The sequence below is a fragment of the Aptenodytes forsteri genome, unplaced genomic scaffold, assembly GCF_000699145.1.
Source record: "Aptenodytes forsteri isolate BGI_AS27 unplaced genomic scaffold, ASM69914v1 Scaffold143, whole genome shotgun sequence".
NCBI classification, from domain to species: domain Eukaryota; kingdom Metazoa; phylum Chordata; class Aves; order Sphenisciformes; family Spheniscidae; genus Aptenodytes; species Aptenodytes forsteri.
Genome location: NW_008794951.1, coordinates 2,498,729 through 2,526,321, shown reverse-complemented (window position 1 = coordinate 2,526,321; position 27,593 = coordinate 2,498,729). Strand labels below are relative to the sequence as shown.

The following is a 27,593-nucleotide window of genomic DNA, read 5'->3' as shown; positions in this document are numbered from 1 at the left end:
TGTTTCCTCTCCACTCTGTAGCAACAACTCAGATAAGAATATTTTTTCCAAGACATCCTTGAAATATCCTGTGCCAGCAGAAGGTTCAGTGCCACCCTGTAATCATCCTGCTGGCAAAAGGGAAATAGGCATTACCTGAGTCTGCTTCCCTACAGCCTTGAAAACTGTGCATGTCTGTATTTCTAAAGCTGATTCTAAGGCATCAGATCAGTGGCAGACAGTTTACCTGAACAGATCTGGGCAGTTATAAATAGTCACTCCATTTGTGATTGCCTCCACACGCTGCTACCAGAAGTGTTCTGAGTCCTGGTGAGTCTTCCTGCCTCGGTGCAGCCAGATTTTGAAAAGTGCTGAGTTTTCCCCCCAAAGATAGAAACAAATTAAATTTGAAGTCAAAAGGTGTCAAGTGCACAACGCTCATGTCTCAATACCCATCAGGATGAAACTGGCCTAACAAGCTCTGCTGAGACGTACAGTCACTGCTGTGCTAAGGTAGCCAGACAGCTTCCAGCAAGTGCCAAAAGCAGGCACAGCAACTCTCATCTAGCTGCAAGTTATATGTCAACTGCCCTACAAATACATTTGCTCAGTCCACAGTTTGTAGGACCTCTTAGGGTCGAATTTGGCTTTCAAAGTCCCGTTCACCTCTCTAGCTTTCTGGAGACAGGAATAACTCACATGTTCTTCCAGACCCCTGAAATGTTATAAACTATTTTAAGAAAGGTTCAAATCCACTTACTGATAAAAAAAAAAATCACACTCCTTATATGTCAGTCTGAATTTGGCTCACTGGATAATTTGGGGTCCACGGAATTTTGGCTCTTTTATGTAGCCTTGTCCATTGTAACAAGTTTGATTGCACCATCTTTAAATCATAAATAGCAGATCAGTCACCAGCCCTGAACAGTTTCCCTTTGACTAGTCTTCCATCACCTATTCTGTAACTTCTACTGCATTTTGCTAAATATTAAAACTAATCTACCCCTACTGAAGTTTCAGACTGTTACTCCTTCTGCCTAACATGACAGCTTGTCAGTGTTGATAAGTGATAAATGGAAGTATCTCACCCTTTCATACAGGGATGTAAGAAAGATTTTTTTCTTTGAAACAGAGTACTTTATACTTCCCTTTAAGATGATTCATGTGAGTGGGTAATGATAATGACTTACCGTCTATACACCAATCCATCCAGATTGAGACCAAAACTCCATAAACAGTAGAGACAATTGTCTGTGCTCATTCAGAGAAGACATTCATTCCTTTCTCCTATGCTGGGACTGATCTTAAAATAAAGTACTTCCCGGAATGAGCAGTGATAGGGGATTCTGGTCCATATCGCAAATCACTCTATGCCATATTGTGAGGGGTTTAATGGCACTGAATTGTTGCATGTGCCTTGCTGATACTCCATGCTGTATCAGTGAACCCAGCGTGACTAAGCATGCAGAATCAGTCTTTCTTACATTTAACATAGGTGCAGGGCTAATTTCACTTATACTTAAATGCAGCTCACTCCGGTAGTGAGTCACCAGCTGAGTACTAACTAACAAAGAATATGTACAGCTGAAACTGAGAGACTTGGGATTGGTTTTGTTAGAAGAATATAAACTGGCTGTGTCAAAACCGCTACAGTCTCTTATATAGATAAAAATTGTGCTAGAGCTAGTGGGTTCCTACAAAATGTAATGGAGGGAAGAATAAAGTGAATCTTTTATAAAAATGTTTTTTCTGTTTATTCCCTTAAGGTGCAAGTTCAAGGAATGACAGGGAACATCCAGTTTGACACCTACGGGCGGAGAACAAATTATACAATTGATGTGTATGAAATGAAAGCCGCTGGATCACGGAAGGTGAGTTTCAAGATATACATCCAGATTTCACATCTTCACAAATACTTATTCCAACAAACTAATGAAACTCAAAAATACCACACAGGCACTGTAATAACAGGACCCTGAGGAAACCCTACCTTCCTGCTGTCTTCCCTATCCCAGGAACCTTGTTCTATTCTGTTCCTGGACCAAACCATTCGCCCTGCTTAATATCTTCATTGGTTTCCATGTCAACTTCAGACCCCACTTTTTCCCTTAAAACCCTTCTGGAGTTTTTCCACTGCCAAGCGTAATACCTGCTGTCGTGTTCCTGTGCTCAGCCCTATCTCCTAAATTCCTCTCCATCTTTCCCTTCCTCTCTGTAACAGGCCTTGGAGCAGTAGTGAAGCTGGAGCCAGTGTATTTTAGAAACCTTCTGAAATTAACAGAAGATAAGTTTGGTTTTAATTAGGATTTGCTACTCAATCTCCTGCTTCCTAAATAAAGTATAGATCCTAAGTGGGATAGTTGCCTACATCAATGTTATAAAAGAAATTTAGGGCAGATTTTCAAAAATAATTAGGTAGACAGGGTCTCAGGAGTATTGAGACGAATCTGTGTGGCCGAGGCACGTAAATCCCCCTGACTGCACCTGGCGATAGGTACCTAACCTGCTTAGTCACCGTTGAGACTCCTTAAACTCTTCTGCACATATTTGACAACAAAATACCTCTGGACATGGCCCAGCCATTCAGCTAGGTTTACAGCGCAGACAAAAGTGTTACTTCTGTGTTGTGCAGAGATACAAAAACTAGTGTAATAGCATAGCAATGTAGCCACAGCACCATGAAGGTCAGCACAAGCCAGCTGACAAATAGTCACCTTGTGCTCACAGAGGGTTTTGTATCCCGCACTGAAGGTAATGCTACTGTGCCTGCCTTGCTAACAACGTCTGTGCATCTACTCTAAAGCTAGCTCAGGCATGTCTGCAGGGACTGTATTCACTGCCTGAACTGCAGCAGAATATGGATAAAAATTTCAAAATCAAAGAATTTTACTCAGAGTGCTGTGCAGTTTATTTTCTTGTCTATAGTATATTCTTATGCTGTGGATACATGGGAATTTATTCCACAGGCACCGTGATGATGTGAATTTAGATAGGGGGAATTTAATATGTATTTTCACTTAGATTTGGCTTGTATTTATTTGCACGTGGGCTTGAGAACATTGTTTCTTTAAGGAAATTAAATTAAAGCTAATGTAGTCCTTTAATGGCAAAAATGTTGCATGAATAAGTGTTACGAAGCCATATGTTTTGACAGTTCCTGCTACAAGTTCATGCACCGGAGTCCTTGTAAATGTATGTAATGAGGTAACAATCTCCATTTTTATAGGCTGGTTATTGGAACGAATATGAAAGATTTGTGCCAGCATTAGACCAGCTGCCTTCTAATGACACTTCATCTGTGGAGAACAGAACTATAGTAGTCACTACCATCTTGGTAAGTTTTATGTTCTTAGTGTGTTTGTGTTTAGGAAACAAGACACATGGCTCCTGAGGTGTGTTAGACACCCTGCCAGGAGGCAAATGCTGAATACTATGTGACTTCAAGTGACTGAAAAGTTCAGTATCTTCCAGAGACCTACTGAGGGCTTGACCCTGCAAACTTCTATGTGTATCAATGAGTTTACTCCGAGGAGGAGCTCACTGAGCTCAACATTGCGCTTTGCTGCTTCTCAGACACTTGAACTCAATCAAACGCCTCACATAAGTGAAGTTATTCTGCATGTATGTAAATGACTGCAGGATCTGGCCTTCCTGCTGTAGGGTCAAATCTTGCACCCCTCACTCAGGTACAGCTCCTGTAAACTCAACCCCTGTGGACTGAGTAAGGGTGGCACACTGAAGCCTGTAGAGAACTGGAACTGCTCTAGCACTGGGTGAAAACCGACCTATGCCCATGCAATTCCAAAGGAGTAAAGCTCTTCCTGTGTCTCATAAACAGCAGCACCTGTGTCAGTCCCAACGCCTCTAGCCGATGTGCTCTGTACAGTGTTGTTTGTGACTTTTATGCCTGTTACAATTCTACTACGCATGAGCCAATTTTATGCTATTTCCTGAAGCATTGTATTTTATACTCCTATGGATTTAGCAAGGTATAATCAGCATTTCAGCTAGAGTTTTCCAAGAAGGCTAAGGGAATTTAGTGACAAAAATTGCTGAGGATTTTAGCCTAGCTTCCCTTAGGCTGCTTTGAAAATATCTCCATCAGAGCCCCATTCTAGGCCACTGGGGCCTTAGGAAATGGTTTTGATGGTACAGGTGTGGGTATATCAGTTCTTCAAACACTAAAACCTGAATTATTACTACAGTGATGCTAATTGACTGCCTAATCAGGCCTAATCCTGCAAACAAAAGTGTAACTTAGTTAAAGTGGAATAGTCCTGTTGTCTTCAATGGGTCCATACTAGGATTAAAATCAATAGTATGTGTGGCTGTAGGATCAGCCAAGGATTTTTAAATTGCAAAAGTTTGTCTTTCTGTACCAAAGCAGGAAATATTGTAAATACTTGCCAGTAATATAAAGGATAATAACAGCTCTCATTTTGTATGTTTCAAAGCTGTATTTTACATTCTTTTGATCTTTACTTTTGTTTCAAAGGAATCACCATATGTAATGTATAAGAAAAACCATGAACAACTAGAAGGGAATGAGAGATATGAAGGATATTGTGTAGACTTAGCTTCTGAAATAGCAAAACATGTTGGAATAAAATACAAACTGTCAATTGTTGGAGATGGGAAATATGGAGCTAGGGACCCTGAGACTAAGATATGGAATGGCATGGTGGGTGAACTGGTCTATGGGGTAAGTTTCTCTTAACCTTCATTTTAATGTTCTTTATAAAAAGTTATGCTCAAAGTTAATAAACTGCAAAATAAAGATTGTCTGTTTGAATACCACCTTTAAAATTCTAGATATTTCTTTGTAGTGCCATTTTTATAGTCTACTTTTCTAAGTTTCATTGCAGGAAAGTGTCACTTTTTTACTGCTGTTCTCCAAATCAAAGTCCACAAAATGTTGAGAAGTGGCCTTGGGCAAATTTCAAATTCTTGTCTACAGCAGAATTTCCAGTTTGCCCTTCATATGCTGCTTGTGCATTTGCCGTGTCTCCTTTTTCTCTATCAGTCTTGTAAGTGCTGGGGGGTGCCCCTCCCGTTTAAGGTCTGATCCTGCGATGCTGGCCCTTGCTGGGTCACTGATGTCAGTTTGTGTTTGACCAGAGACTAAAGACTCAGTTAGGCCCATGGTTGCTTTTCAGGGTAAGAAGCAATGCAGGTGTGAAATCACCCACATCTTTTTCGTTTTTAAACCCTGGGATTGGCTTTAAAAATCAACTGTCAGACAAAAAAAAAAAAGTCTAATTCATTGCATTCCTCTTTATATTTTTATATACATTGCTTTGTTTAGTAAGAACAAAAACAGTCCGGAATTGCCATTTTAGAAACTTCTTTGAAAATGAGAATTCTGGAATACAGATAAACCAGATGGAAGGGGGAGAAAATTGGCTTTGCAGAAAAGACTTTACAAGCTGATATTTCATCTTTGCTTTTTTTTCCCCAAATGCTAATGAGATGATTTGTGATTCCGCCCAAATCTTCTTTACAGTTTATTTTTAACAAGCTTTCCTTTATTAAAAATATCTGAGCAGAAGCGAATATTTCCATTGCCTCCTTTTGTTCCATGGCTGAGTGTAATTTCTAAAAGTCACCTCAAAATTTCCTTGGGATAACATATCATCATTCTTGCAAAATGTTTGGTGAGATAATTCTTTTAAAATGAACCAGTCTTTTTAAAGTAATTGCTAGACTCGCAAAAGTTTTCTTATTCTGGAGCAGTCAGTCCTGATGCCGTATTATATACTTAGTAGCCTATTCAACTTCAAAATATTTTATGTAAGCAACAGTGTTCTCGTAGTATTGTATTAAGGGGAGGGAGGGAAATTTACCGATTAGAGAAAGTAACCAGGGGTCTGCACCCCTGGGTTATATCTTAGCTTCCCTGTTGCATTGAGGTTTGGTATTATGCAAATCTTCTGAACTCCCCGTGCCTCAGTTATGCGATTTGGGAAACCGGTGTTACCTCTATTAGAGAATACAAGTACATTGAGAACCTCTGAAGCAAAGGTTTAGTTTAGTTCCAAGCATAATTACGTTGCAGTGGAAACCTAAACCCTCAGTCTCCCTGTGTGTGGTTCAAGAAATATTAGCTGTAATTGTGTCTTTTTGATATATTTGCTATTGACAAGCAGTGAAACAGTTTATTCACTTAAAAAAGTAATCACACCATATGCAAAAGGCATGACAAAAGAGAACCTGAAATTACTGCTAACAGCCAGGGCACAGGGACTGTCTATGCCAGAGGAGTAAAGGTGTGATATGGGCCACTGCCTCTGGGACTTGAGCCAAGTAAGATTAGCCTGTGCAGCTGCTGGACGATGCAAGATCCATCTGTGTTAAGGGCTCGCAAATGTGAGCCATTTTCCTCTTTCAACCCAGCCTTTTCTTGGATAAAGGGCCACAAACATGATCAGAGGGATGGAACATCTCTCCTATGAGGACAGGCTGAGAGAGTGGGGTTGTTTGAGCCTGGAGAAGAGAAGGCTCCAGGGAGACCTTGTTGCAGCCTTTCAGTACTTAAAGGGGGCTTATAAGAAAGATGGGGACAGACTTTTCAGTAGGGCCTGTAGCAATAGGAGAAGGGGTAATGGCTTTAAACTAAAGGGGGGTAGATTTAGTCTAGATCTAAGAAGAATTTTTTTACGCTGAGGGTGGTGAAACAGTGGCACAGGTTGCCCAGAGAGGTGGTGGATGCCCCATCCCTGGAATCATTCAAGGTCAGGTTGGAGGGGGCTCTGAGCAACCTGATCTAGTGGAAGATGTCCCTGCTCATTGCAGGGGGGTTGGACTAGGTGACCTTCAGAGGTCCCTTCCAATGCAAACCGTTCCATGATTCTACCAAACCATTCTGAGATAAACAGGTTGGCTGCAGCTGCCTTTTTCACAACCCCTTGGGACGAGCCTAGCTTGAGCTCGAGAGCTCTGCTTCCTTAGCATCAAACTGAGCCCTAGCCACTTCCCCTTGACCTGACCATACTTGTGACCTTTCCACACCAGCAAAAACCAGCCTCGCAGGCACCATAGACAATACGTTAAAACAACCCCAAACCTGCCCTGCCATTGTCATTTTCTCCTGCAAAAAGGTCAGTTCCTTTGTATTCTGAAGCAGAGTTTTCACCCATGTTTTCTCATTAATGAAAAATTGAGGAATGTTTCCCTCCCTGACCCCCAACAGCTCCTCTTCTCGCGCTGTGAGCTCAGTTACTGAAGCCTCTTCACTGCAGTGCTCAATTATTCAAAGGTCAGATGCGTCCCTTGAGGTTTGACTGTAGACTCAGGTTAATGCTTACAACCCAGTGCTGCTGAGCTAGCTCCCCGTCCTGCTGAGCTGGACTACAGTGCTGGCAAGCTGCACAGAAATCCACCTGGCTTTCTGTAAGCAGGGAAAACAGCCCCTGAACTCTGAGTACAAACCTCACCAGTGCTCCAGATCCTTTCCCAGCCCTGTTCACAAACATCATGAAATACCCTTGGCCTCTTTCTCCATCTGTTGAGAGGGGGCTGCGTACCACACTCACAAGGATGTGCACAAAGCCCTTTGAAGATGAAAAGTGCTCTAGAAGTGCTAATTATTTGGAGCAAGTGCCTCATTTACGTGCTGACTTTCCTTTAGCTCTCAGGGGCTTAAAACTCTATTAGGGAACTAAAACTGTACGTTTCTCCTAATGCCCCTGTGAGCTTTGTCTGCAAAATGACTGTCATATTTGGCTCCTCTGGATTCCATTTTGGGAAGACAAGAGGGAGATTAGATTTTAAATGCCTTTATTAGCATGTATGGAAGACAGGCATGGGGGGATAAAAGGGACCTGATTGGTTTTGGTACCAGTTATCCAGCAGCTGAACTGAGCTGTGGCAGAAAACACAATCTTTTAGATTGCATTTGTCTCAAGTGATAAACAGTGACTAGTCATTTGTCAAACACAGCATATTCCTGACCCAACAGGCTTCTCACCACCACCTGGCACTGCTGGGAAGTCTTACGAGGCTTTTTGAATGCTGTGCCCTTTTTTGCATAGCCCCATGCATACAGCTCTTTTCTAAAATTGCTCTTAGGACAGTCATAGGAAGTGAATGGCTTGTCATTTTAATGCCAAAACCCTAATCAACTGTAATTAATGTTTGGTTCGTGCCAGTTTGTTGTTACTGTCGCTCTTGCTTCCTGTGGAATGCAGCATAGAGTCAGGAGAGAAAGTGCAGCCAGGTCCTTGCAGCCTCCAGTTCACTGGGCTCCGAATGGTGAGGAGGAGGGAGGGATGGGAGGGGGCTCAGTGTGCACTGAACTGTACCCAAAGCAACAGCGGTGCTGTGTCACAGCACTGTGGGTCCTGAGGCTGACCGGCACAGCCCTGACTCCGGTGTAAGACTAGCCAGAGGTCTGCATTAACTAGGCTAACAGCAACAGTCCCGAGAGTTACACATTACCTGGGGATAGACACGCTAAAATACTTCTCATTAGAAATTCTCCCTCCCCTGTCTCCTACCACATCAGGGCTGGTTGGAGGGCGTCAGTCTACTGTGCCGTAGGGCCCCCCGAAGTTGAGGACAATCTCAGCTGGTCCTCTTGGACCTTTCCTTGTGGCTTTGCAATGGGCTGTACAAATGAACCTGGTTACAGAGAACCATGCTGCTCTTTGGCAGCATAGGGATGGCAGCCGTGGAGGCAGGGAGTTCTGGCCGAACAGAGAGTCCCAAACTCCTTTGCTTCAGACAGGAGAACCCAGAAGACTTGTTAGAGAAGAGCTGACAGGGGCGTGTGGTTTGTTAGCAATTTTCAAATGTTGGTGGTAGTAGTAGTAGTAGTAATAATAGCAATAATAATTAATAATTATAATAATAAAATTTGACATGAAAATGAAATTTATTTGATTTTTCATAAATACAAAAATGTCAGTTCAGGTTGAAGAAAACCTTGATTTTGCTCTATTACTCTGATAGTGTCAAAATAAGACTCTTCTTCCTACCAGAAAAAAACCTACCAATTCAAGCTCTATTATTTTTTAAACTAAGAGAAATTTCTAACACGTAGTGGAAACTTTTGACAGAATAAAAATAGCAAATAGGTAAAGCTTTTTTCCTGGACATTGTAGAAGAGGGAAGTAGCTAAATCATTCTCGCTCTGGGAGACCAAATTACTATTTAAATCTAACCAGCAAAGCAAACCAGCAAGGCGAGTGCTGTCCTCCAGTGATTCACCCGCTAACGATGTGCCCTCCGCTCGGGCTGATGAGCAGCAGCACCTCCCACTGCGCCCACCCCGCGAGGCCGGTGCTCAGGGCTTTGTACCCACCAGCTGCTGAGCACTAGACAATCGTCTTTTCTCTTCTGTAGGGCAAGCCTCTTTCTGTAGGCTTTTATTTCTTCTTTCCCTTTTAAAGCAGGCTGCTGTTCTTCCTTCACTGTTCAGCCAGGGAAAGCCTTCCCTCCTCGGGCCTGATGCTTTTCACATCGCTGAGGCTAATTGACAGTAGGTTTAACACAGATCTTAATTTAACTACAAATGCTTTGGGAGTGGGAGGAGCAGCCAGACCTTACAGCCTTTAAAACTCTCATCAGGTAAAAAAAGGTCTGTATAAAAACCTTTCAATATGTAAAATAGCATAAAGGAACGAAGCAGGGATGTAAAGGACAGACAGTCCCCCGAACGCAGGCAGCCTCCGCAGTCTGTCAGAGTGGGACCACCTACACATCTCCCTGCCTTTAACAGACTAACCAGCCTCGCGTGGCGCTGGCCTCTCTGGCTCTCCCAGCAGCAGAAGAAAGACTACAGATGGCATATACAGCCTTTGAATCGTAGCAGGGAGGAAGACTAATTCGATTCCTAATTCTCCTCAGAACGTCCCATGTGCTTTTAGTCTGTGGCAGAGCCTGACTGTGCCGTGAGCAGGAGAAGCTCGCCCTTCGCCCCTCACCCCTGGTTTCTACAGGAGGGAAGCCCAGGTACAAGTGCCCAAAGGCAGCCGTGCAATGCCGGTGCCCTGCGGCTCAGACCGACCCTCCTGTACACGCACGGACAGATGCCTGGTCCCTGCCCAGGCAGCCGCTGAGCCATGGTGGCACTGCGCCGTGGGACAGGACCGCAGCCCTGGCACAGAGCCACGCTGATGTGGTCCCAGACTTCGGCTGACCTGCGTCCGAGCACAGACAGAGGAAGCACACATATGTCCGCAGCTCAAAAAGCAGGTGTACCCTTAATTCCTCCATCTGCACACAGTAGTAGTGTCTCAGAAGGAACTGTGGGCATCCACATAAAGCACTCGTGGACTTAACATTGACAAACTATGGCAGACAAGGCCAACTGCAGTTTTAACACCTTAATACCTTTTTACACTGCTCAGCTAATACACATTAAGATTTCAATGCAGCATGTTGATAGTCAGATATTGGCTGTTGTTTTTAAATAAGTGTGAGCTAATGTGTTAAAAACACATTGCCCCCATGACCTGGCCTCTCAACGCACCCTGATATCCTTGGGTATACTGGACTCTCTTTACAAGGTAGCTTTTACCAGCAGATACCACAGGTGATGTGTTGCTCTGTCTGACACCCTTTTCTGATACGTGGAAACCTCAGGCTGCACTGAGAAGTCCTAAAATGTGCTCAGAGTCAGTCGTCATTCCAGCGCAGTCTCTTCTGACACCACTGTGTACCTGTATTCAGCACTTCTGGGGTGCCTGGAGGTTTGGCTCCCGATGGAAATTGGGCAGTGTCCCTCTGCTTTGGTCGGCACATAGTCTGAGTGCTGGCTGGCTTCCCGTCACACAGGGAGGAGAAGAGTAGCAGAAATATTCCTGTGTTATAAGAGCAGCAAAAGACAAAATACTCGGGTAAAAGTCCTCAAAGGAAAAATGTCATTGCACATTTAAACACTGGTACTTGCTTTGAGACTGTAGCCCAGACCCACTTCTTGAACAGCAACACACTAGCAAAGAAATTGTTCAGTTCTGCAAGCATGAATGACCAGAAGCATGTACAGGCAGGAGCATAGCCTGTATCTCTTGCTGTCTCCAGTGCATGGCTTTGAAGTTAGGAAGATTCATCTTTCGGTCTGTAAGCAGCAGAATTTGATCCCTCCTTTTGGATTACAGAGGTGGAACATCTTATCGTTTTTCTTTCTCCATGTAGAGGGATATTTCCATTTGCTATTTTTTCTCCCTCCCCTTAAGAGTCTTGAGGTTTGCAGCCCCCTGGGGTCAGCTTTGAACAGAGTGGGTAGCGCCTCTGTGCTGCATGTCCTCTCTAAATCCGTCCCTCCCACACTAGTAGGCAAAGACAGAACAAGCCTCAGAGGAATCCATGACATTTCTTGCCCGGCTCAAATGCAGTGAAGATAATGTTTGAAACGCCATTAGTCATGAGTGATTAGCAAAGCTTAGTTGTTGAGGTTCTTAAACCCCCCTCCAGTTCTGCACCGGGGAGGGCATGTTTGTGGTCGTGGTTGTGTTCTTTTTTACTCGAGCTCAATTTTTATGGGTTCTGCTTATCTGCAGCCATAACAGGGAGGGAAATTCACAACTGTGCTGCAATTATTAATGATCCTTTAGGGTGCATGGAGCTCTCCATAAGCTCTCCATTTCAAATACTGTATCTCTAAATAAATAAGCAAAAAGCGGTCTGTTTTTTAACCTCTCTAGTGCAACTGATATTCAGGGAAGTGGTGGGGAACCAGGCTCGGGTGCTGGATTGTAGCTGGTCCACTCTCAGTGCCCTCGTTGTCAATGGTTTCCTGACACCCTCTGTCTGAACCTGTTCTTGTTCCCTCTGCAGAAAACAATTGCTGCCATATTCATTTAAGGCATGAGGGTGTTTGTTGGTGTTTCAAATATATTGAACGGCCATCAAAAATGGTAGGAAAGCAGGAAGACGGAAATGTATCAGAAAAATAAATATTTGTATCCCTTGTAATATGAAAATGCAATTTTAAATCATTTACAAAGAAATCCGTACTGTATGATATGAATGAGGACATGGTAACAATCAGGCTTTTAAAAACTGATTTGTCTGTGCTTCAGCACAGCATCAGCTTCATCCTCCCAAAGACCCACAGGAACATCCTGCATGAACTCAGCTGCTCATGAAGGAGATGATACAGACTTTATTGCACGCTGCATCAGCTCTTAGGAAGAGGTCCACCGTGTCTACTTTGGCAATTAAAATATTACTTTGGGAGAATTAAATTTCTCCAAGTCCAGGAAAATGCTACAGAAACTAAATGCTCTTACAGCTGAACCAGCCTTTTCCTACCTTGACGAGCTGTTCCAAGGCTGGCTATCCATGTGCAGAAGTGCCAGGCAGTAAGGCACCTGCTTCCCACCTAAGCTTCACTGCATGTAGAATCATTGCTAAGTCTCTGCAGGAGTCCTGGTCCGTTAAGCTTGCTCTAATAAGGATTAATTTGTAAGTAAGTACATCATTAGTTCAACACGAAATACAGTAGCCACGGTCAAAGTGCTTAGTCTTCCAGCCAGCCGTGGACTCTGACTACATTTAAAACTGATATGCTGTGTGCATCTCATACTTACTGACTGCAGACATCTCATATTTAACAGTAGCTCAACAAGCAGCAGCTACAAGACAAATATATGTTTTGGGGGAATTCATCAGTGAACAAATTCCAGCATCATCCGGTCCCTTTACCACACTCTACCCGTGTCCCCCCCAAGTCTCTTTATTACTTGGGTAATTAACACATTCATCTGCAAAGCCAGTAAACACCCAGGCATCCAAAGGCAGCCGGCATTTTCATTTTTTATATTCAAGCCACGTTAAGCTAGATCTTTGCAGTAAGTGACCACAAATCAGGTGAGGGTTTTCTCCTCGAGGAAAGCGGTCACTCAAGGGGAAAGGCAATGTCCTAGTACGCATGAATGTCTAAAGGGGCTGAGGAGGGCTGTGAGAGGGTACGCCAAGGGCCATGATTTCCGAATGGCTTCCTTACGTGCACAGGCATGGTTTATCTGATTACTCGAAGCAGTGAACTTGTACACATACCTTGTAGTTGCACGTGCCAATACAAACTGTTGAGAGATATTCCTGAGTGGCTGGAGCAAATCTAGAGGTCGTGTGTGCAGACGGGTACTTCATGGAGGGAGGCTTGCTGTGGGAAGGGCTGTAGAGGGCCAGTCCTCGCTCTGACAAGTCTCCATTAGCCTCGGTCTTAAAACACCGAGAAAGTGCCTCGGGCATGGCTGCACCGTGCCACTGAGGCACCAGCTGGCACTGAGCGTGTGGTACGGAGATTAACCTTATGAGAAGCCTTCACCATTTCTGCTTAGGAGCAAATCTAGAGGTCGTGTGTGCAGACGGGTACTTCATGGAGGGAGGCTTGCTGTGGGAAGGGCTGTAGAGGGCCAGTCCTCGCTCTGACAAGTCTCCATTAGCCTCGGTCTTAAAAACCGAGAAAGGTGCCTCGGGCATGGCTGCACCGTGCCACTGAGGCACCAGCTGGCACTGAGCGTGTGGTACGGAGATTAACCTTATGAGAAGCCTTCACCATTTCTGCTTATTAAACTTAAAAAAAAAAAAACCCAAACCAACTATCTAGGAGGAGGAACAGATCAGATAGTAATGAAAGTCACGTACATCACCATCAGATTTCCATAAAGGCATATTCAATCATTTTATGGCACAGATTTTAATCACTTCTTATTAACATTTCCTATTAACTTTTATTCAAACTTCTACTTAATCAGGTTTTATTTTTCCACCAGAAAGAGATACATACTTACTAGTGGGAAACAAAAATCTGATTTAAAAGGTGCACAGTGGTTTAGGTCCTGGTAAGTTGAACGTTCCCTAAGAATCATTTTTTCTTTCTGAAATTCTTAATTACCAATGAAAGGCCATCTTTAAAAGTATCAATAACATGAATAGTTAGAGTGTTTAAAATAGAAGATTACAAAAAAGTGTGTGTAGGTATGTAGACTCTCATAACAATAATTTTTAAATGAAAAGGGCTTTTTTTTTTTAACATTCTAGTCGCCTCCGTTGCAAATGCTGACATTGCTTGAGTACTTGGCTGAATCAAGGCTAGGTTATCTAAACAGGATGACTTGAATCTTTCTGGCATAGAAATACAGATACAATTAAATATGTTGAAAGTCTATTCTGGAATGTTATTTTTAATGAGGTAACTAAGTAATTTTTTTTACTTCACTTTCTTACCCTCCCGTGGAATCCAGCAAAGATGTATTGATTGAAGGGAAGGGTGTTGGTTCAGGGTATACCAACACGCTGGTGAATGACAGATGCAACGAGATGAAATTGTGCTTCCAGATGACACAGCCCCAGAGCAGGGTCTATGTTAAGATCTATAGAGCTAAGTTCTGTAAAATAGGATGGCATACATAGTACTGAAAAAGACTACTTTGCATTCTTCTCAGATAACCCAGGCTATTTACTTCCCAGGGACTCACAAATCTGTATTATTGTTCTTTGGTGACCACAGAAAGGGTGGGCTATCTGGTTCCTATCACCCTACTATTTTACCATCTTCTGTCCCTTACTGCAATGGGGTTTCAAAGGAGTATACGAGTGGTAGCGCCCAAATGCAGCTGAAATTCAGTGACTGATTACTTCTCTTACGTTCCTTTTAAAGATCCTGGACTAATCAGTAAGGCAAGAGAACTTGCTGAAAGAATGGAAAAGAGAAAATTAAAATGTAACAAACACATAATTTGCCCAAAGTCTTCAAGACAGATGGATGGATACAGACCATTACTAGAAAATGACATTGTTCTAGTTGCCAACTCACTGCCCAGTTTGTGTAGTGTTTATTCATCCATTTTAACTTAATAGAAACGTAAATACATATTGGTACACACCTGCCTCTGTCGTGAGGCCCTTGCACAGATTTAATTGTAATTTTTCTTGTTAATAATTTTCTATCAATATCATGTAGTCCTTAACTTCAGTGACTGCAAAATAGGCTGCAAAGAAAATGTTTCCTGCTCACTCTTGTAATTTATCATCTGATTCATTAGCCTGAGACTCTAGATTGTGATTACGTTGCAACTGTTTTGTAACTAACTTGGGTTTGTTTTCCCTTTTCAGAGAGCAGATATAGCTGTTGCCCCCCTCACCATAACATTGGTGCGAGAAGAAGTCATAGACTTTTCCAAACCCTTTATGAGCCTGGGCATCTCCATCATGATCAAGAAGCCTCAGAAATCTAAACCGGGCGTATTCTCTTTCCTGGATCCTTTGGCTTATGAAATTTGGATGTGTATAGTCTTTGCTTACATTGGCGTCAGCGTAGTTCTTTTCCTAGTCAGCAGATTCAGCCCTTACGAATGGCACTTGGAAGACAGCAGTGAAGAACCACGTGACCCTCAGAATCCTCCCGACCCTCCAAATGAGTTTGGAATATTTAACAGCCTTTGGTTTTCCCTGGGTGCCTTTATGCAGCAAGGATGCGATATTTCTCCAAGGTTTGTTCCATATCACTCCATCACCTTTTTGCATTTTATGGTCATTTTCTGATGCCATGGTGCATATAGGTTACTTTTTCAACTTTCTTTTTAATTCCGAATTTTTTATTTTGACATTCCATTCAATGCTAAGCATCATCAAGCCACCATGCTTGCTAACATTCACCTCCAGAGTGAGTGGCATTGCCTTATAATGCCATTTATGCATTTCTGCCAAACTTATATACACCATGTTGAGGCTGTAAAATGCATAGGGTTTTCTGTTTTCAGCAATGCTTGGAGGGCTACCGTGTTTTTGCTGCATATCTCATTTTACGGTCATCTCCTTGGTGCATATAACATATTCTGCTTTGCAAAATAAGAATCGTTTCTTTTAAAAAGTCACATGCAACAGCACTTTAAAACACCTCCACTCCTGTCATGGCTTCTGCTAGTCTTTTTGCTTTCTTTTGTGCCTGATTTCTCTAGTTTTGTTCTTCTTGAACCATCCTTTCATCTATTACTAATTTGCTTACCACCATCTTTCGTATGTTCAGGTCTCCATATGTGCCCCTCTAACAGTCATTGTGTACTACCCTGCACGTGTATTGTTATTTCAACCCAGTGTAATCAGTTGTCCCTGTGTTCATAGTCAATATGGCCTAATAAGCATTGCCAGTTTCCATAAAGATCTTTTTTGTTCCTGAAGACAGTCTTTCTGAATAAGGCTGTAGTAAAACGTGTGATATTAGTTCCAATTTAACAGAGCACTGGTATTAACTACTGTAGAATTATATTTCTTTTTTAAAAGAAGCATTTTGAAAACCACCGGAGAATAGTGAAGCTCTCTCTAATTGAACAATGCATACCACAAATGTTTTTTGAATAATACATATAATGTTTCTACATTTACACTGGTAAAATACTTTGGTGATGTGCCTGTGATAAGCAGTAAAATTACCTAGTTTCTAACTGATGGAGCACTAGTTATATTTTGTATGACAATATTTTAATAACCAGTTTACAGCTATTTCAATCATTAAAAATACCTGCTTAGTACAAACAGGACGCAGTTTTTCCCTTTAACAAGGTTGCTAATTAAGGCAAGAGAGACAGATCTTTTCTAACTAAGCACTTATATTCGAACGCACCTTGTCGATCTCCGTATTTGTGTACCTTTTTCAATACCTGAATCCTTGAAAAGTTACCAGGTTTTCCTGGTCCGTATAGTGGTAGGGATCTTGAGTAGCCTCACTGAAGCAAGTGACAAAACTTCTATGAAGTTTCATGGAAAGGATCATGATTTTGCCTGTTATAATGTAATAATGATCCTTTGAGTTCACAGTCATTGCACATTCAGATCTCCTAATGATCGCAGCGAAATCCAGGACTTTCAGAGATACTGGTGTATGCCTGTTGGTATTTGATGCAAGTCATGCGTATGTTTTAAAAGTCTTGATAGCAGCGATTAGATTTCATCCTTATCCACAGATGCATATATATCCTACGTAAAACACGCACACATTTTCGCCTGGATGTTATCGGTGTTTGGGTGTGCTGCCTCACTGTATAGTTATAGCTGTTGGCCTTCTCCTCCTGTTTATATACTGTGTTTCTGCTTTATGCCTGAATTCTGTATTGAAACGTTGCCTCTCTGCTTGCTGTTAAAGGTGATGAGTTGTGATAACATTTAAATTGCTGTTGACCATGTGTGTGCCCAATATAAAGGACCGGGAAATAAGCACTGGGACATCACATGGAAAGCTGCAGGCATTGCACTGTTTCCGCTAGGTCTGTTTATTGACAGTTAAATAGAAGCGCATAGGATTTTTGTTACGCTCTCATGTGACTCTCTGACATGTTCAGCCATTTACCTTATATAACAAGTGGAACATACTCTATTTTTTTTCAATACTACCATGATAAGTGCCGTGGAAATACCTACCAAAAAAAAAGAGACAGCAGTAAACCTGCTTGTTTTATCTGTCCATCAGAAGCTATTAGCTCAGTATTAATACATGGCCCTCGTTTGAAGATGTTGTCCAGTTATTTTGTTATCTTTCATGATAACAGATTCCAGGCAGTTACGTGCATTGTTACTGAAAAAAAGAGAAATTTAGTACCTTGGTTTAAATTCCAGAAACACTGTTCCTGTTGATTTAAGTTGATTAAATGTCAAATTTCTTTTCCATATAAGGGACTATTCCTAAGTATTCCATTCTTAATCCGTATCTTTGTAAGGTTACGCTATTCACAGTACATTGACTATATGAATGTTTCATACTATTTTATTGCCATTAAAAGGGGCTTCATTCTTCCATTGTGAGTTTTGTCTGAATAAATTTCTTATACGAGAGCGTACAGCACTTGTAGAGAGATGCCGACAAGCAGTCTGGAGAGATCACTTTTGTACTTGCTGATAAAGGCTCTTTGAGCTGCCTTTGTGTGGAACAGCTGTGACATCTAATGACTAGTTAGATCTATCCTTGGTGAGTATGCTGTGTGGATATTCCAGAGGATATATCCCTATACTCTCCTCTCTGTATTTAATAGGAGTCGTCTAAATGGAATCAGATAGCAGCCAAAGAATGGGGGTTAGTGCATCCCTTGATGGAATCAACATTTGTTCCAGCAGTTTTGTTCCGCTATCAAAGGCCGCTGTGTTTTCTGCCTAGTGAGCTAAAGCACTGAAAATTCACTTTCGATGGATCAAAAGTAGATTATTAAACTTGCTTTAATGTAAGATGTGTACGGCAAATGGAATCAGGAGAAAACACAGTCAAATTTGTAACACTGTTCTGAGCGAAAATATCTTTGAAATCTCTATGAGAGCATGTATTTTCATTTTGCTCTTTATTCATGTGGAACAAAGAGGCTAGATTAATTAATTGCTGATGGAAAAAGACAGGGGGTTCATTAAAAATTATCTCATGAGGTTGGTCATTTAAGAGTGTATTTCTAGATCCCTATTTTCGCAGCAGAGGACAGACTCGAGAGACTCCTATTAAAAGCCATGGGAATGACTTTGTGGGACTTTCAAAATAGCAATGAGAGCTGGGTAACTAGACATTTCTGAAACTCCCACTGCCAGTTCCTGTGATGGAAGCATCTCAAGTCAGTGCTTGAGATGCTATTATTTATTGTGTTCTGTCTCAGCAGCTGAGGCGAGGGCCGCCGGGCCGCGTGGGGCCGGCAGGAGAGGTAGAGGGCTGGCTGGGCGTCTGAGCAAGGGACTGAGCTCCCAGCTTAGTGGGTACCAGGTAACGTGTGCTCAGAATATGAAGGGGTTCTAGAACAGGAGAGTTTGCACCAAAGTTGTTCAGGGTTATTTGTCAATATAACAGCCGTCTTGTATCGATCAGAAGAGCCCAATTAAAAATTGAGTAGTGTGAGAAGCATATTATTTCTGTGTACTGTAGGAAATCAAATATGTTTTATGGCCATGAGTAGAAACAAAATTCAAGCTATTTTGATAAATAAATGAGGTTTTGTTCGAATGTATTATTCTCCTGGAAACTGAATGTGAATTTGAATATTTATTTTGTTTTTCTCTTGTTACTAATTTGTTCTCATTTGACTCCATGCTTCCTTTTAAATTTCCTCTCAAGGTATGCACTCTTCCTGTTTACTTCCTTTTGAAAACACCGTCTGACCTTGTTTTGATAATTGAGTTATAATTCTGTTATTCCAGGTCTTTGTTACGCCTCTCATTTGTTAACATGCTAATTCACTTTAAAATAATGTCATGCAAATATATCTATTTATTGAGGTAATTTGGAAAACAACATGTTGGGATAAAGCATTAGTTGTTTGTTTTTAAATTACAACACTGTGCACTTGGACAGGTATGTCTTCATCAGAAAAAGTGGCGCTGGTATTAAAAGCTGTGATTGATTTTTCTATAATTATTATCTGAGTAATAGACAACATTTCTGTGGTTCACAGTACAAACCATGCAAGTGTTCTCTTACTACCAGCCTGGTGTTTATGGACTAACCCTTTTTCTCCCGCATCCCTCTACACCAGCCCCTGCAGTGGGTATAAGGAGTCTTCATATCAGCAGATGGACGGGGGGACCTGGGGTCCTTTGGACAAGGGTGCTGCCAGGCCACGCTCGTCTGTGTTCTTGTTCTTCAACTCTCTCTGTCTGTCTTTCTTTCCTTCAGTGTCAGCTTTGTGGTTTGTTTTGTTTTTCTTTTGCCCCAGCCTGTGCTACCACCAATTACAGCTATGTCAGCCCAGACTGCTTTGTAGTAGCAGCTGTTTAATCTTCCTTTTCGTGCTCATTGGAAGACCCTGGAAGAAACAGCTCTGTAGTGACATCCAGTTTTCTTTCAAGTGACCTCAAGTCTTCCGGGAACAGCTCTGGTCCTCATCTAGCAAGACCCCTCTCTTGCATGTAGGACCCTCGGGGAAGTGCCCTCTTCGTCAAGGGATCCAGCCATGCCCACCTTCTCCTGCCTCTCAGCTCTTCTCCATTTTTTGTCCTGTATCTGTCTGACTTGGTTTGTGCAGGTTGCAAGATCTCTGGGGCAAGATGTTTTTACCTTTCTCTGTGTGTAATATGCTGTATGAGCATGCAGCTCGACACAGACTTTTCGTTGTTACAGCAGTGTGAGCTTGAGGTTTCACTGGTTTGGAAATGCTTGTCTTCTGCACCTCTTCATCCCAGCAACCCACCTGTCCTGCTAACAGAAAGGGCAGCTACCAATGCAAGTAAAACCTTTCCTGTGGGAAACTACAGGGAGAATGAACACATACTCTTTTGTTCCCAATAATTCCATTGAATTTATCTAAACATCCTGGCAAGTCTTTTTTTCATCTTCCTATTTCAAGACCTACTGTAAAGCAAGAGGTCCACAGGAACCTGCAAACCCCAGATAAAGCTAGTCGTGCTGTATGCAAGTGGATGTTTCATCTGCTGTACCTGCTAGCCAGACTTCTGGCTCTGAAACTGTCCACCTCACTGCAGGGAGGAGGAATTCAACTCCGGGTCTTCTCTGAAGATGGAAAGTATGTAGTGAAGGAATGAACAGAAGGGAGATGAATTTCACCTGATGTAACCATCTAAAAGCAATAGGCTGTGTTTTAGTTAGGCATCTCCGTTCCCTCCAAAGTCATGAGACAGATGGGCACCTTCAGACTTATCCCACACTACAGCAAGTGAGATAAATCTCTTTCTGAGGGTGTCTGTCTCCTCTCTTTCTCTCCGCTGGCTCCAAAGGGAGCCTTACGCGATGAGTTCAGCAGGCACTGCTTTGTAGTTGGCTAAAATTACGTCAGCCCGTGTAAGAGGCTGATTCGGTGTGTAGGGTATAGAGTTTTACAAAGCAGCTAAAGCCAAGACCCTAACTGGTAAGGGAGCTGGCCAGAAAGGACTTTAGCCGTCTGTAAAATCCCAAGATACTCACTTGATACCTACAAAGAATGTAGAGCAAAGTAGAGAGATTCCTTGACTTACTACATTATTCTGGATGTATATTTCCGCAACTTAACTTTGCAGCTACTCAGTAGCCTCTGTTAGCGAGCACAGCTGCAGCACAGCACAGGTTGAAACTTGGAAGCCTTTTATCCTCTTGGGAGGCCCTCAAGAAAGGCAGGGAAGCCTCCTCCGCTTGTTGGTGATCTGGCGGATGCGTGCCTGCCCTGAGGAAGCAGACGCAGGCCAGAGCGATGGCGATGTCTCTCAGAGTTCACACCTCGAAAGTCGTTGCTTCCTGATGGACAAAGAGGTCCTCACTCCTCAGGCTTCCCTAAGCTTTATAACCACCTGAACCGCCTTGCACATTGGTACAGACTTGATGCAGCAGTCCCTGGGGTGCTAACTGCGCTGGCAGGTGGTGCATGCTGTAATCCATAGGAACCAGCCTGCATCTGCCCTCTCGGTGGGAGCTGCTGCTTCAGTTTCTTGGGCAGAGGAGAGTGGAGAACAGTAGTGCTTCACCTCTTAGTTTGTTTCTCCACATTCCTCTAACCTATTCCAGAGTGCTCTCTCTGTTTTTATGGTGTTGGTGATTTTTTTTCTTTGGTGTGTTCTTTAATGTGATGGATTTTTCACCTCTTAGTTTGTTTCTCCACATTCCTCTAACCTATTCCAGAGTGCTCTCTCTGTTTTTATGGTGTTGGTGATTTTTTTTCTTTGGTGTGTTCTTTAATGTTGGATGGATTTTTTTTTTTTCTTTCTTTTTTTCTTAATAATTTAGTGGGGTTTTTTTAATGGCTCAGGCAATCTCAGGCTCTGGCCAAGACTAGGCAGTTTACCAGCTAACCCCCCTGTGTGGGTGGGTGGGGGCACATCACGAGACTTTTGCTTTTTTCCTGTCTCCATCTGTTGGTAGGACAACTTGTACCCACTGTCTGGGGATGGCACTGAGGGGCTTGAAGGAAGCAAATAAACAGGTAAGAGTTTTCTTGCTTTCTATTTCTTCCCTTCACACAAACTGAGGACTACAGCACCCAGGTTCCACGGATTTAATGTATCTGGGATTGATTCTTCCTCCACTGGTATTAGTAGAGTTAAGGGAAAACATATGAAATAGCTTTGTCTCAGCTCCTGAAATGATTCCTGGTCAACATGCGGTGTTTGAAGAATGAGCACTGTGCGTGGCGGTGAAATTCCCCACCCAGCTGAGCGGCAGGGCACTGGCATCCTTCAGCCCCAAACAGATATTTTGAGCCTGATGTTCAATTGCTTTAAAGCATCAAGAGCTCTTACTGACAGGATCTAGACCTCCTGACCGCTAGGCATTTTGTAATTATATGTTTACAAATAGGCTTTTTTTTAGTCCTTATGGTATTCTTTTAAAAAACAAAAAAAACCACAAAAAACAACAAAAATGGAACACAATTTTTTTTCTGCTTCCTTCTCTGTTGCTCTGGTGGTTATAAAGCAGGAATACGCTTGACTTGGAACAGTGCAACATGCAAATTTTAATTAACATAAAACATAAACCAGCCTCTCTCCTCACTTCAATATTGCAGATTCGGTCTGTAATTCCTGCTAGGTTGTGATGAGAGAAGGATACTAGATCATTTTTGGTTTATTCCTTTGCATGTTTACTCAGATTCCTTTTTGCAGTTTATTACATCTTACATTTTGAGAGTCGATGCAGGAAAGGGTACATTCGTGTCCTCCAAGCTGGGCAGCCCCCAGAGACACGATGCTGGCATATCGCAGCAGGCAAATCCAGCCTCAGGGAGAGGCTGGGCAAGCAGAGAAGACAAAAGTCTTCTGGCAAAAGACTTCTTCAGCAAAGGGTCTGCGGAAGTCAGGAGAGCTTGTTCCTCTCCAAGCCTCCGATGGGCTTGGCTCAGATGAATTATTTCTTAATTGACTGTCCTTGTTTTCACTGAAAGAGTGGAGAGTTTAACTAGGTAAGACCAGGTGCACGCCGAGTTTGCTCTCCTGAGAAAGGCCATCAGGAACTGGCTCACAGTCCGCCTGTTCACAGGGACCTGGAGGATCTGAACAAAAGGGTTGTGCACGTGAATTTCTCTTCAATGAAAAAAAAAGAAAATGAAGGAATGTCTTCAAAGCAATTTGACGATGTGTGTTTTTCCATAGATCTCTCTCAGGGCGAATTGTCGGAGGAGTCTGGTGGTTCTTCACTCTCATCATTATCTCTTCCTACACTGCTAATCTTGCTGCCTTCCTTACGGTGGAAAGGATGGTTTCTCCCATAGAGAGCGCAGAGGACCTGGCTAAACAAACCGAAATAGCCTATGGCACTTTGGATTCAGGCTCAACCAAAGAATTCTTTAGAGTAAGTCTGTTAAATCTCCATTAGAGCTTTCCTAAACTGTAAGTGCCTAATATTTTTTCAGTCGTTTGTTTCTACCCAGCTGTCATAGCCGTTCTGATGAAAGCTGCTTTGTGCAATCAGGACAGGCCTGAGTGCAGATTTTAATATCAAAAGGCATTTTATCAAAAATGGGCGGGTTTGCTCAACCTGAAACATCTCAAGATGGAAAACCTGACCTCTGCTATCACGGGAAGGGTTTTTTTAACACCGGTTTCAGAACCTTGGTCTGATGAACAATAATGCAGTCGTTAGCACAATATTTAGCAAAGAAAACTCTTGGAGGAGTGATGCTCTTGACCTACTTGCTCTGTTTGCCCAGCTGGCAGCCGTTAAAGCCATCCGACATCGGTGTTCACTTGCCAGCATGAGAAGGGGGATGGGAGGCATGTGTTGCCTTTCGTTTCTATATGGTACATTGATTGCTGCAGTTGTTGCTATGTTGTCATTGCTCGCCAGCATCTGGCCGTGGCTGTATCAAGCAGTCAGGGGTGAAACGTTCGTACCCCAGAACACTGGTGTGTATCCACCTTGGTTAGGGAAATGCTGGGTTTGCAATATTTGGGGGTAGGGGGAAGTAGACACTTTTATTTAAGATCGTCCTTTCTTTCTCCACTTGCCAAGCCTGGACTGCAGAGAGTTTGATGAGGGTCATTAAAAACTCTAAATATGACCTCGGACCACTTTTATGTATCTAAAAACATTGCGACATGAAAAGCTCTTATTTCTGGCCTTTCCAAGGATGAACTGAAATGCTCAGCTCTTTTCAGGGAGCTCTTGGTTCTCTCTCAGCAGTGCCAATCAGATGCCATTCAAACCAACATTTTTTTGTATAGAAAAGTGGTCAGTGCTGCAGGACTAATTGTTGCCTGTCACGCATACTGGCCAGGTGCAAGCGTGAGGGAGGAGGGAGACAAAAAAACCCTTGCTGCTGTAGGCTGATTAAATACTGATGGCTCCTTGAATAAATACTGATGGCTCCTTGAATTTGCTTAAAATTTCAATACGTGACCACACACACACTTACATGTATGTATAAATCTGACGTAAAGCTGGAAGTGAATGCAAAGGTATTTTATGAAGCTTTTGTACTCGGCCTTATATGTAATGTCTTTATATAAAAATAGATACTCAGTAGTTCTTAATTAACTGTGGTGGCTGGTACATCACGACAACTTCTGTTTTTATTAAAATCCTGTAAGATAAACACTGACCTTGTAAGGGTGACATGAGTGTGTAAAAATTTGTATTCTGTTTAATTATCAGCCTGAGGCAGTGTTATCTGCACAGCAAAAATGAGTTGAGTGGACCTGTCGGAGGTGGTAGCACAACTTGATTAGAAATATTGGTGCTGTTTACAGTCACGATACTGTTCTTAGGGGAAAAAAAAAAATCTTCTTTTGAATACCTCATTACTGTTAATACAGAAGGAGGGATTGTATGGGGGTGTTTCTTCATTTCCTTAATAGTTTGACATAACAAGGAAATCCCTTCTCACCGAGAGATCAAAGGAATGAGTGTTTCGTGTGAAAGGATACGAAGTCTAGTAAATGCATGAATACTTTGTTGTGCTGTTAATAGTCTTGAGATGAGCTGTGACTCTCTCCTGGTGCTGGAGAAAGCGGGGCTGTAAATGAGGTTGATCTGTCAGGAGCTGCCAGCTCCATCAGGCAGGGAGAGGAGTCTGATGGGGAAGGAGGAGAGCAGAGCCCCGGTAGTGGTGGAGCGGGGCGTAACGCCTGCTCTGGGTGATCCGGATGGGCCAAGTAGGAAGGAGAATGGGCCCTAAGAGGTGCTTCTCTCTCCTCAGCGTTCTCAAGGCACACAACATAATTTCAGTTGTATTAACTTTTGCAGAGTAATTAATTTGAATAGAGTGATGCAGCCATGAAACTGTTGTAATTAGAGTCTTCGTCAGTTGATTTGAGAAGGGCAAAAGCTTTGCCTTAGATTAAATGCATATGTTCACATAAATACTTCGTTGTACAGTCTTTATTAGCTACTTAGTAAGATGGTAATGATGGCTGAAACTTGAAATAACTCTTAGAGGACACTTGGTTTCTGAGCGCCTGCTGCACAGACTATGCCTGCTTTGTGGTTTGGGATGCTTTTCACCCTGTAAGTGCTTTTCTCACTACTACTAGAGCATCAGTGGGAGCGATAGTGGTCTGAGTCAGAAAAAGCCATGAGTTCTCCTGGGTACAGTGTGATGCTTATTCTCTCTGAGGGGAATACCCTCCTCTGCCCATTCCCCACCAGCATTTAACCGATTTAAGCAACAGTTGGCTGAGTGGGTCAGGATCATCTACCCAGTGAGAAAGGAAGCTTCTAACTGAGGGGACGGCTACATGAGCAAGTCAGTGCAATCCTCACTTACACTGGTTGCCCATGCGTATTTACACACGCTCTGGCTATGGCATGTGAGAGGCAGCTAAATCTTCCCTAGAGATGGGAGAAGTTACCTGGCTGTGAGCAGGAGGTCAGCACATGTGTAGAGGCACCAAGAACGGTACCTTGGCTTTGTAGCCGGTCCATGACTTCACACAGGAAGCGCAGGACAGTCTCTCCAAGATCCCATAAAGAAGCTTGTATGGGTATAACTCTTCCTAGAGCTGCAAAGCTAAAATGTTTCTCAAAGATATTAGTCAGATACTGATCTTAATGGCCAGTGAAAGGTGCCAGACTGACAACAGCAAGGAAAAATTGCCTCCTAATGTATCATAGAGGGACGACACATAAATGAGCTTCAGATACCCACCTTCTTGTCTGCATGTGCTAGAAGGAGCTCCTTTAGAGCCTTCAGTCCATGGCTCCTTTCTGCCAACCCCATTTCCAACTAGGAACACTTTTGAAGGTTTCTTTTACAGTGTGGATACCTATCTGGTAGGAACTGGAACGAAACCAGCACCTCGCTTCAGATGAACAGATGGTAATGACTTTCAGCCGCTTCAGACCTGGGCAGACTCCAGCTAGTGACCTATTTTATAGTGTTGGCTGTTTCCCTAAACATCACAATGTCTCCCAGGTAGACGCTATCCCAGCTATGTAGATTAAAGCTAGATACACCGCTGCTGTTTCAAGTGTGCACGATGACTGCTGTCAGCGTGACATTGTTCTCACAACAAGAGAGCCTATTTTTTATAAGAGTTTCACAGCACACACTATTCACACTCATCGCCTGTTGGTGACTCTGCATCAGGGCATTTGTCCCCCCAGTATATCTAAGAAGCAAATGAGCCTTCCTGTGTTTTCATGGTTGTTGCTTGTTTCCGCTCAGAAGCATTTTACATTTTGCACTAATTAGCTTATAAAGGCATTTAAATGGCAATCAATAGATTACATCAATTCCCTTTTGGCTTTCAAAGGGTATTCATCCATATTGAAAAGGAAAAGAAAGAACCTCTCCTTAGATATTTATTACCATACAGTCTCAGATTAAGAACTCCAAAATACCTCTTTCTCTTTCTTGAAAACCAGCAAAGGCCTGTACTAGAAAGCAATTTCAAATCACTAAGCTATTACTTTTAAGGGTGTATCTGTTGGAATTAACATCTTCTAATATATTCAATTAAAGCTTCAGCATATCTAAGCAGCTCATCAAATCAATATAACACCATTTAATCCAAACTCAGCACTGAGCCTAAGTATAATACCACAGTCTAATAGGTTTCAGACCTCCAATAGGCATATATTCAAAAGGCCTGACCTTTACCACCAATTACTAATTCCTATGTAAACTTGGCTGTATTCAAACTTCAGTAGAAGCAGAATGTGTTTCTAGACATTTAGAAATATAAATTGCTCTTGAATTTTTGGTGGTTTCTTATAATTGGTAGCAGATATCTGTGTTAAGGGGCTTCTGTAAAATACCTTGCTAAGTATGTGTTTGATCATCGACGAACACAGCTGACCCGCTAGTACACTTTACTGAAAACCTGAAATTTCAGAAGGTATCCTCGAAATTGATCTGATGTGACAAGACTTTATAGGTTGAAATACTGAGGCAGGTACCATTTAGCGAGATCTTGCATTAGGTCCTTCTCCCTTTTGTGGGAAATTGAAGGCGGCTCATATCACACCGTTACCAATGTAGTTAATCACTGTTAACTAAAACTAAGAGGACAAAGGAGGCCTCAAAGGACTAATACTTTATTGTTGAACTTTGTATTTTTCTCAGCAATGGTTTCAAGGATGTCCCTGACAAAACGACTCTACTATCCAATGGCTCCCCTGTGCCTCAGATGTAACGACTTGCTGCTCTGAAGTCAGTTCCTAATTTTTTCTCCTGGAAATGGCACTAATTGCCAGGCCTGTTAGGAGTTTCAGTAGAAAGGCCAAAGATTCTTTGGACATGGTGGTTCCTGCTCTTACAGTTGGTTACTCCTACCTGGCACTG

At 42.6% G+C, this 27,593-nt stretch overlaps 1 protein-coding gene across 1 annotated transcript in view; it reads left to right on the top strand.

The window, feature by feature from the left end:
* GRIA3 (glutamate ionotropic receptor AMPA type subunit 3) overlaps positions 1-27,593 on the top strand; it is a 161,953-nt gene that overhangs the window by 101,051 nt on the left and 33,309 nt on the right. The window contains exons 7-11 of the mRNA XM_009275302.1: positions 1,746-1,850; positions 3,206-3,313; positions 4,475-4,681; positions 15,043-15,419; positions 22,963-23,161. Coding sequence (XP_009273577.1) covers positions 1,746-1,850; positions 3,206-3,313; positions 4,475-4,681; positions 15,043-15,419; positions 22,963-23,161 — 996 coding nt within the window. The remainder of the gene's footprint in view (positions 1-1,745; positions 1,851-3,205; positions 3,314-4,474; positions 4,682-15,042; positions 15,420-22,962; positions 23,162-27,593) is intronic.